Source organism: Indicator indicator, chromosome 30 (genome assembly GCF_027791375.1).
Source record: "Indicator indicator isolate 239-I01 chromosome 30, UM_Iind_1.1, whole genome shotgun sequence".
In the NCBI taxonomy this organism is placed as follows: domain Eukaryota; kingdom Metazoa; phylum Chordata; class Aves; order Piciformes; family Indicatoridae; genus Indicator; species Indicator indicator.
Genome location: NC_072039.1, coordinates 87,133 through 97,809, shown reverse-complemented (window position 1 = coordinate 97,809; position 10,677 = coordinate 87,133). Strand labels below are relative to the sequence as shown.

The 10,677-nt window shown below is 44.9% G+C and overlaps 2 protein-coding genes across 2 annotated transcripts; both read right to left on the bottom strand.

Moving 5' to 3' along the window:
* Positions 1–498: 498 nt before the first annotated feature.
* Positions 499–1,813, bottom strand: ZNHIT3 (zinc finger HIT-type containing 3). Its single transcript, XM_054394320.1, has 5 exons — positions 1,734–1,813; positions 1,512–1,543; positions 1,381–1,432; positions 1,199–1,314; positions 499–941 (listed from the first exon to the last, which is right to left on the bottom strand). The coding sequence occupies exons 1-5, from the start codon at positions 1,811–1,813 to the stop codon at positions 751–753; spliced, it is 471 nt and encodes a 156-aa protein (XP_054250295.1). The 3' UTR covers positions 499–750.
* Positions 1,814–4,388: 2,575 nt separating this feature from the next.
* LOC128977032 (lysophosphatidic acid receptor 3-like) lies at positions 4,389–5,333 on the bottom strand. The gene has a single exon (XM_054394492.1). The coding sequence runs from the start codon at positions 5,331–5,333 to the stop codon at positions 4,389–4,391; it is 945 nt and encodes a 314-aa protein (XP_054250467.1).
* Positions 5,334–10,677: the final 5,344 nt, after the last annotated feature.

Sequence of the window (10,677 nt, the reverse complement as noted above, 5' to 3'; positions counted from 1 at the left end):
AACACCCTGTGAGTGAATCATCTCCCTTATGAGGAAAGGGAGCTGGGTCTCTTTAGCTTGGAGGAGACTGAGGGGGGACTTCATTCATGTTTACAAAGCTGTGAAGGGCAGTATCGAGCCGACAGAGCCAGGCTCTGCTCAGTGATGTCCAAGGACAGGACAAGGAGCAACAGGGGCAAGCTGGAGCAGAGGAGGTTCCATGGAAACATAAGGAGAAACTTTCTCACTGTGAGGGTGCTGGAGCCCTGAAGCAGGCTGCCCAGAGAGGTTGTGGGGTCTCCTTCTCTGGACACATTCAGAGCCCACCTGCATGCATTCCTGGGTGACCTGCCCTAGGTGGTCCTGCTCTGGCAGTGGGGGTGGACTTGATCTCTCACGGTCCCTTCCAACCCCTAACATTCTGTGATTCTATGTAAAAGTGGCTGACCATCCACAGCGAGGTTAACAAAAACATTTCAGATTAGGACTGTGCATTAAAATAATGCAGTGTTTCCCACAGCTGACTATTTCTGTACCAACACAAAGCAAGTGAACAGAACATCAAATTTAATTCCCAGGATCTAGAAATGTGTCCAACACAACTATGTCATTGTGTATCAGCTCCAAACTGAGAACTACAGCACTGACATCCAAGAGCAGAATCTTGAGGAAACATAATGAATGGTGCAGGACAGCATCAGTGGGTGCTGCCATATCTCTTCTGATGGAGGGAGAAATCTCAATGAAAGAAAAAAATGTTCTCAAAGTAGCTCACTCAGGAAGAACGTTCTCCTTCTCTGGAGATTCAACAATTCTCAAACAGCAGTCTGCAAATTCCACAAATAATGGCTCCTGCATGTACTTCTTCATGAAGGAGCTTTTATCTTCTGCTTGATCGAGTGTCAGCAGTAGCTGCCTGAGGTGGGGATTCAGAAGCAAGCCTTGCAGTTCTTCTGATTCCCCTTAAAAAAAAAAAAGAAAGCAAGCCAATACTAAGCTCCAACAGGTACGAATGCAGCTCAGACAACCCTTAATTTGCAAATAAAGACACAGTGGAAGACCAGGTGTCAGCATTTAGATCTTTAAGGCCACACAATGAGCAAGGACAGGATAAACTCCAGTGCTCCATTAAGAATTCACAGGAACTGTGAGATCTCAGCTCGCTTTGCTGAAGGTTCATCGCCACCCACATAGCTAACCTCTGACCTCTCAACATTACCTAAGAGCTTGAGTTTCTGCAGCGGGACGCGGTCCTGCTCATCATCTTCTGTCAGGATGTCCTCCACCGACCAGAGGCTGCCTGTGGGCGAGAACAGGGGAGCTGCACAGGGTCCGAGAGCTTCCCTCGCCGCCCACCTGTTCCACCTACCTGCGAGATGCCCGGCGCAGTTCGGCTCGCCCTGTCCTGCTGCCGCTCGCTCCTGCTCCCTCTTTGGCTCCGGCGCGCATCGCTCTGCAGTAGGAGACGCCATTAGCTACGTTGCGGTCCGCCCGGCCCCCTTCCCGTGTCCCCTCACCCGCCGGCCACTCACCCTTGTGGGTCCTGCAGCACGGCACGGAACAGCTGTGGGGCGAGAGACGACGGTAAGGGCGGGAGGCGGCCCCTCACCGCACTCCTCATCCCTCACCGGTAAGGGCAGACGAGGTGGCGTCGCTTCTACCTCCCGCCGCTTCCTACCTCCTGACGCTACTTCTACCGGTACCGCGCCGCCCTCCTTCCCATCCCATCCCAACCCAACCATCCCGGCACTCACTACGCGGCTGCGCAGCGCGGACAGCGGTACTTGGCAGCCCCAGCCACCCGGCAGACTCCGCACGGCCGCGCTGGCCGCATGGCGCCCGCCATACGTCACTTCCGGCAAGCTGAGCGCTCCACCCAGGCTCAATCAGTCCAGCGTCGAGCAGCGGACGGGGGCAAGCGCAGTGGGCGGGGCCAAGGAGCCTGGGGTAGTGTCATTTGCTTTAGATTTAGACTGGGGCTTAAATTCAGGTTTAGATTTAGACAAGTGCTGGGTTCTGCACTTGGGTCATAGCAACCCCGTGAAGGCTCCAGGCTTAGGGCAGAGAGGCTGGAAACTGCCCGGGGGAAAAGGACCTGTGAGATTGGTCAGCAGCAGCTGGAGATGAGCCAGGGTGTGCCCAGGTGGCCAAGAATACCACCAGAATCCTGAGCTGGATCAGGAGTACTGTGGCCAGCATCACCAGGGCAGTGACTGGCCCCCTCTATTCGGCACTGGTGAGGCTTTACCTTGAGTCCTGAGTTCCATTTTTGAGGCCCTCATGCCAAGAAGAACATTGAGGGGTAGGAGTAGGTCCAGAGAAGGGCAACAAAGTTGGGGAAGGTTCTGGAGAACAGAGCTGTGGAGAAGCAGCTGAAGGAACTGAGGCTGTTTGGTTTGGAGAGGAGGAGGTTGAGGGGAGATCTCACTGATCTCTGCAACTCCCTGAAAGGCTGTAGTGAGATGAGGTTGGTCTCTTCTCCCTAGCATCAGGTGATAGAATGAGAGGATATGGCCTCAGGTTGTTCCAGAGAAGGTTTAGGTTGGATACTAGGAAAAAATTCCTTACTGAAAGAGTGGTCAGGCATTGGAACAGGCTGCCCAGGGAGTCACCATCCCTGGAGGTGTTCAAGAAACATGTGGACATGGCACTATGGGACATGATTTAATGGCCATGGTGGTGCTGGGACATTGTCTGGACTCGATCTGAGAGGTCTTTTCCCAGTAAAGTAATTCTATGATTCTGTGATTTTGATTTATGTCTGCTCTTGAGGAGGTTCCCCTATCTATATCTATACCATCTATGTCTGTATCTTTATCTATCTGCCTAGATTATATCTCTTCTTCTCTTGAAGAGGTTCTGGCTGGACTCCAGCTGTCACTTCACTTTTTCCATGACAATCACTGTGATAGACAATGATGCATTAAATATCCTGGTGTCACATCACTGTGCCTATGTCAATATGGTGATGTACAGAAATCATATCTTACAATCAATAACCCATAATAAATCCACCCCCAGGCTGATCTTTGCCATCTGCCCTGTGGTGATTTCTAGTTGAAGCTCCTGTTACTGAGTTTAGGTTCAAATACACCCAGCAGGAGACAGATGTTACACTTCTAGACAAATGCCTCTTGAGGTTGGTGTTGGTGGAGTTAACACAAAGCCCTGACAGTAGAGCAGTGTTGAGGAGGGAAAAACAGAGCTGGATTTATCTTGCCCAAGTTACATTATCCATTTAAATAACTCGTTTTAATTAGGGATCATTTAGTACCACCCATTTCCTTAAACGTCTGAAATTTCATTCGGAAAAGAGATGTTCTCCCAGAGTCCTTCAATGTGGAGCACCACAGAAGAGGGTGTTTAGAGCAATAAACTACTAAGTGTGGGATTCATTAGTATCACGGCTCTTGCCCATTTCTTACCCACTTTTTGGGTTAGGCCATTGATGTCACACCACTGAGCAGCATTTGAGTGGGCGTTAAAACCAGAAAGATGAGCTAATGGCACCACTATTTAATTTCTAGACTGGCAACTGTGCAAGGAACATGACATCGAAGCACTGAGATTTTTCTAGACAACATCCATGTGTAACTAAACCCAAGCATTTCCCTCTGCTAGGCTCTGATATTAACTCTTCAGTTGCCATGGTTTTATTTGGAGAGGACAGGGATCAGACCTTTTCCTTTGACAAAATATTTGCTTGTTGACATTTTTATTTTGGTGGGGTTTGGTTTGTTTTGTGGGTTTTTTGTTGGTTTTTTTTTTGGTGCAGGCAACTTAACTGCAATTCTGACACTGAAGAATTCAAGTGAGGCTTTCTCCTACAGCAATGCAAATTTCAAAGACCATGGACTCAAGCATGCTGCTATTTTCACATAGAAGTATGAGAAGTGAAGCCACAAATGTCTCACAATAAATCTGTCATCCAGCTACCTAGTGCAGTTAAAATTACAACAATGCTGAGTGTCCCCAATGATAAAGAAATCATCAAATACTCAAAGATAGAATTTGATTGTAAATGAGAAAGTAAAATTGCATTTCCTCCAGACTAATGAGACTTTTCTAACCATTTGAGGGTCCTGACACCCACACAAATAATACAAAAGGGCTGTGGATCCCAGCAGCACAGCGAGCACAGCAGCCTATTTCCAAATGGAAAGCAAACTTGGTTCATGGAGGCAGTTTGGTCTCCTGGATCCCTTTAGAGGCCAAACCAGGTGTACACAGTAGACAGCTTTGGAAAGGGAAGCACAACACTGTACCTGATTCACTCACTACCAAGGACTATGAAAAGCTGCTGAGAGAAGCCACGAAGCTTCATCCTCGCTTCCACAGCTGACTGCTCTCTGATCACATTGCAGTTTTGGACCAAGAGCAGTCCCAGCTAGATTCTCAGTGGTGCAGGCTCAGACATGGTTGGTAGAGAGGCATTTCAGAGCTGTGAGTTTAGCCCCTAGAGTTTTGACTTTCAGGGTATATATTATGGGGTTTCCCAAACAGTTCATGGTTATCAGCATAGCTGTGCAGTTTCGAAAGATGTAGACACCTGGGTAGAGATCAACATGACACCTGTAGTTGGTTGCATCAAATATGGCTCCTGCAAAAAAAGGAGCATAGGAAATCAACGTCAGGAGCCAAATAAAAATACTAGTTCTGGCAACCTGGATTTCAGCTGATTTGTAGGTGCCAGTAGGTTGTCCACATGCTTTCATTCTCAGCTTTCTTTTTCTCAGGATGATAATGATTCTAAGGTAAGTGAAAAGGGGTATAATAAAAGCCACCACAACATTGGGAATGCCGATGAAGAGGAGGTAGTCAACACAAAATGGGCTGTAGAGGACAGAGACATTTTTTTCTGTGTGCAAGCAGTTCCACCCCATCAGTGGCAAGCAGCCCAAAAAGAAAGCAAGGACCCAGTTAATGAAAACTGCAGCTATGGAATGGTTTCTAGCAACCCTGAATCTTGTCCTCATACTTTCAGCCACAGCCAGGTAGCGTTCAACTCCAATGCTTACCAAGTTGTAGATGGTGGATAGGATGGACATGGTATACAAGGCATAAGGTGCGAGCATATCCTTGGATCCAAAGATTGTGATGTCAGGGTTGGTGATGAACAGCATTGAAATCCAAAATCCAGAAAAGCCGGTGAAGAGATCAGAAAAAGCCAGGTTGCAGAAGAGGATAGAGATAGGCTTGTGCAGATCCTTTGTTGCCACTCTGGTGAAGATGACGGTGCAGTTGAAGATCACAGATGCTATGGTGATGGTCAGATGGGGGATGCCCAGTGCAAGCACTAAATAATGACTCCAGATTTTTGTGTGGTTAGAAGAGCAGTTTGGGTATTTATTCATGGTGGAAACTCCTTTCACCTGCTGACAAGATCTGCTTTACTCATCCCATGTTCCAGAAAAGACCATACTACAGGAGTGCTGCTGCTGCCTTGTTCTCCAGGTGAAGAATGAATCCTACATGCAGCTCCTGCTGCCACATCATCACCGTGACCATGGATTAAACTTTAACCACTGGTGTTTTTAAATATTTGGTTTACCAACTGTGGGCACAGTCAATTACCTTTAAATTGCTAGGACAGCCAGAAGTGGAAAACATATTTACTATTCTGCAGATCATCTGCTTAAAACAACCTTTATCAAGAGCAAAATCTGGCCAGTTCATGTGAAGATTGACCACATCAGGAGCTTAAAAGTCTTTAAGGATGTTCTAAAATTGAATGAATGTGAATTCACTTTAATTCCAAATGAGATGGATAAAGGATTGAATTCACAGATTTATAGAATGATTTGGATTGGAAGATCATCCAGTTCCAAACCCCTGCCATGGGCAGGGAGACCTCCCACCAGCCCAGGTTGCTCAAGGTCTCATCCAGCCTGGTCTGGAACACCTCCAGGGAGGTGGCATCCACAACCTCCCAGGCAATCTGTTCCAGTGTCTCCCCACCCTCAGTGGAAAGAATTTCTTCCTAATCTCCAGTTTAGATCTCCCCTCTCCCAGTTTAAAACCTGTGACTGATGGAACGCAAAGAATAGTGTCACTAACCTGGACCTCAGTTCAGTGAGGATGCAAGTCCTAATTTCACCTCAACTGATTGTGCACAAGACAACAGAATGTAGCTGATCATCGTCTTCTGCTTACAATTACAAACTGATGCAGCCAACAGTGGCTGCTTTTTTCTGGAGAAGATTCCAGTTGGACCTTATTGCTGCCTTCCAGTACCTGAAGGGATCTTACAGGAAAGTGTCTAGTAACAGGACAAGGGAGAATGGTTTTTGAACTAGGAGAAAGAGTAGGTTTAGACCAGATCTCAGGAAGAAGTTCTTCAGTATGAGGGTGGTGGGACTCTGGAATAGGCTGCCCAGAGTGGTTGTGAATGCCCCCTACCTGGAGGTATTCAAGGCCAGGTTGGATGAGGCATCCCTGCCCATGGCAGAGGAGTTGGAGAGGACGACGTCTAAAGTCCGTTCCAGGCTAAGCCATTCTAGGATTCTATGATCATATCCACAGAACAAACCCCAAACTTGCAAGCAAAACCATACCATGACCTGCAGCAGTTCAAAGGGTACTGAAAAAGAGAAGAGCCTGTGTTTCCACACATGCTCTTGTGCTTGGACGCACAAAAATATCTCACTACTGAGTATTGGGGTACTCTGAAGTTGTCTGAATACAACTGAAATTGTCTCATTTGTAAATCAGAGGGGCTGGTGCTTTACAAGCTTAAAAAAGAAGAAGAAAAAGATGCATTTAATGAGTTGTTGAATTAATTTTCAAACAAAGAAATGCAGGACAGTGTCTTAACCCTTTAGATTAACCCATTATACTTTAGATTAGTAAATTAATTATGCTGAAGACCTAAGGTTTCTATCAGTTCTGAAACACCATTTTATTCTGCCTTAATTCTTGGATGAAAATGTAGCTAGAAAATGACAGACAGCTCTACTCACACCTTTGTCGTGGTTTTTTGTGTTTGCTTTTTTAAAGTTAATGTGTAACTTGTACCTTAATAAATTAAGGTAATGTCATTCTATCCTTTCTCTGTGAAGGTGAACGATTTTGGAGCGCTTGAGTCCTGGCCATACCTGCTGGCCGACAGCAGAAGGCGCTGCTGCAACAAACACAATGCTCGGAGGGGCGCGTGGAAGTTGGAAGCCGCGGGGCGGCTCGGGTGAGTCGCGATCCACGCTGCAATAGGAACAGCACTTTGCCTGTTTTTTGTACTCATAAGTGGCCGCTTTTTTGTTTGCTGCTGCTGAAGGTGGGTTGATCCTGTGCCGCCCCACCTTTTTCTCACGATGCCCAAACAGAAGGAGAAATCTCCAGTGTGCTCTGGACTGCTGCTTATCAGCTTTCCATTAGCAAAATGCTCCAGGTAGAGCCATGTTATTTACATGTTTATTCCGATTTAATTATTTTTTTATTATTTACTTTTATTTCTTTACTTTTTATTATTTAATTTATTTTTTATTATTTAGGATCAATTTGCATTAGTAACAATTTTATACCATGATACTGCAAAGCAACTCAGAAGTTTATGGGTTTCCCATGTTCAGTACTGACATCATAGCTGCAGTTCCAGCTCTGGAACCATCAGTCTGTGAGATATATGAGAGTTCTGACAGCATTTACAGCATAAGAAATTTGGGCTAGAAAGGAACATTCTGTAGCTTCCTTTTTTTTTTTTTTGTTTTCTATTAAAATTAAAGTGTATGGAAGTATATTCAGGTTAGTGTGCAGTTAGTAGTGCAAAATTATTATATACTAGAAATCATAGAATTGTTTTGGTTGGAAAAGCCCTTCTACGACCATTGAATCCAACCATCAATGTAACATCACCATGGTCACTGAACCCTGTCCCCAAGGGCCATCTCCACACCTTTCTTAACATCTCCAGGGATGAGGACTCCACCACCTCCCTAATCAGCCTGTTCCAATCCCTCACCACTCTTGCAGCAAAGAAATTTTTTCTCACATCCAATACATTTTGCAAATACTAACAGGTGCTTCAGATGGTTACAAGGAAGTGTAAAGAATGATTATATAGAAATATGGGCCAAGAAATGGTTTATAAAGGATGAGAACTGGTTAATAAATCTGCTTATGTATTAATATCCTAAAAATATTCTTCTCAATGTGTCAGAGATTAACCGTTCTCTGTACTATAATCCAGCTCACACAGACTTGTCAACCACACCTTTGGTGTGAGGTTGCTGCTGAGCAAGGGCTCTGCTATTTCTGTCACCTTCTCAGTGCCAGCAGCACAAGTGAGTATGTCAGCAGATAACGTACAGCCCAGCTGACAATCGGTCAGGAGAAGCAGAGGACACCCGACCAAGCCACATGCACTCCTGGTCTCCTCTGGTTGTGTTTTCCGTGGCTCTGTAAACTGGCATCCAAGCTCATGATACTTTTGTTAGTAGCTAGTATATTTTTAAGATGTTTTACTCTGAGGATAACCTGCTGTTCCTCACAGCCCTCAGTTCTTTGCTCAAAGTGCTCTAGAATCGTAGAGTCATAGTATGGCTGGAGTTCAAAGGGACCTCTGGAGATTGAATCCAATCCCGTGCCAAAGCAGGCTCAGATATTCCTGAAAATCCTACTTGAAATTTCTCTGAGTAGAAAATTTGGTGTTCAGGCATCAAGAAGTAAAAGATGTGAGATCAGAATGTAATTAAAAATACTATGAAGGAGCATAAATAGCTTTGCACCAAAGCTTTTTATCTTACTCCCCTAATATAATCACATACAAATTAGCATAATGGTTCTAGGTCAAAGGAAGCAATATTATTGTGGAAACTGCTTTCTGTAGTGGACTTCAATACAGAGAAAAAAACCAGATTTGTCTATTCCAACATTCTGTAATGAAGTTCAAGGTCTCAAAACAAATGCAAAGTAGTCTGAACTGAAAACTTTGTGAGACACATCTACTGCATGGTCGAATGTACAACAACCTTGATTCAAGGATATTCAAGGGTATTCTCCCATATTCCAGGAACTTTGCAAGCTCTCTTGTCCTTATGCTCTCACACACCCATGAGGAAAGAGTGTTATCTGCATTTCAAAATGGGAAAAGAGCAATCACTTTATTTGTTTAAGATCGCTCACAAGTCCAGTACAGAGGGAACTGAATTTAACCTCCTATATCTCAGGCTCACACTTCAAACACTGCCTGTACCTTGCTGCTGGCAAGCCTCTGGCTGATATTTATCCAGATTTCACCTTACACAACACTTTTTAGTGCTGCAATTGCCTTTACAATTCTTTATCTGAACATCCAAATTGCTACTGTTTAGCTAGTTGTCATTGCCTAGGAGAGGGCATTGTTTCATATAGAATCTCGAAGTTCACCAGGAATCAGAAAATCACAGAATAGTTTCAATTAGAAAAGACCTCTAAGATCATTGTGTCCAACTGTCAACCTAAGACCACTATGGCTGGACCAGGTGAACTAAACTATGTCCCACAGTGTCATGTCCACACCTTCCTTGAACATCTCTGGGGATGGTGACTCCACCTACCTGGGCAGTCTGTTCCAACGCCTGATCACTCTTGCAGCAAAGAAATCTTTCTTAATATCCAACCTAAACCTCCCCTGGCACATTTCATCTGACCATTATGCCCATGGAGAAGACAATAATCACTGGACATGTTGAAGAGGCTGAGAAAGAGCCATAGGAAGCTTCAGGCTGGGTTTTTTAACAAACAATCATCTCCAGTGGCTGTTGTGGAAAATCTAAGTTCACACAACCGAGCTTGTATCTTGGCAGTGCCTAGAACCCACAGTGCTCAGCCAGAATCCCAAGTGCTCAGCAGCTCTCAGAACAACAGGTTCCAGCTGTGACATGCCAAAGGTGATAGGAAATCAAGCTCAGGGTCTGAGAGTCTTAGTTCTATGTAGTCACCCATGGGACAACACACACCTCAGCATGATGCAACAGCAGTTCTCTGTCTCTGACAATACTCCGAGAAAACTGAGTTATGCCTGAAACTATGTAAGGAAAAGCTGCATACATGTAATGAAAATAAGAACTTCATAGAACAGCAGAGCTACAGATGATTTGGTGGCACTTTCGAAGTCATGCACACACAAACTATGCACAAGAAAAACAAGGCACTGAAAGGATAACAGACTTCACTGTTCTAGTTTCTTCCCTGTCCCATTTGCCCTGAACTCACATCCAATTCCTACTCCCACCCTTGAAACACCAGTCCTTGTTTGATGTGAAATGCAACCTTTCAGCTTTCTCCTCAGTCACTTCTGCACTTTACCCAGCTGTGGGCAGCATGCAACCTGAATCAAAAAACAGTAAGTGACATGCAGCTTGGCTAAGTATTGAGCAGGATTCATTCCTGCTTGCCATGACCTTCAGCAAAGCCTTGGCACAAGAATATCCATCTGCTCAGTCTTTCATGGACATCATGAAACCTGCAAATAAGGAACGTTCAGGAAAGGGAGTAATACAAATAAGGAGCCAATTTATCAGTTTTATGTTTTAATTTATGCAGATTAAAGTCTTCCTCTTTGTAGAGGAAGACACAAATGGGATGTATGATCTCCTTCCAAGATTTTTCTGAGATATTTTCAAAACAGAGAGCTCTCTGCTCCTCCTCCACCCACTCTCTTTGAGGAATTTCTGCCTCACAGATTTTGAGTTATGTGATGTCCCAGCCTTACTTTCATGGCTT

What these genes read in the sequence shown, in the direction of transcription:
- LOC128977032 (XM_054394492.1), bottom strand. Translation starts at nt 5,333, where the DNA reads ATGAATAAATACCCAAACTGCTCTTCTAACCACACAAAAATCTGGAGT.
- ZNHIT3 (XM_054394320.1), bottom strand. Translation starts at nt 1,813, where the DNA reads ATGCGGCCAGCGCGGCCGTGCGGAGTCTGCCGGGTGGCTGGGGCTGCC. An exon ending in CCGCGCTGCGCAGCCGCGTA is followed by an intron (nt 1,544 to 1,733) that starts GTGAGTGCCGGG and finishes CTCGCCCCACAG; the next exon opens with CTGTTCCGTGCCGTGCTGCA. An exon ending in GCAGAAACTCAAGCTCTTAG is followed by an intron (nt 942 to 1,198) that starts GTAATGTTGAGA and finishes TTTTTTTTTAAG; the next exon opens with GGGAATCAGAAGAACTGCAA.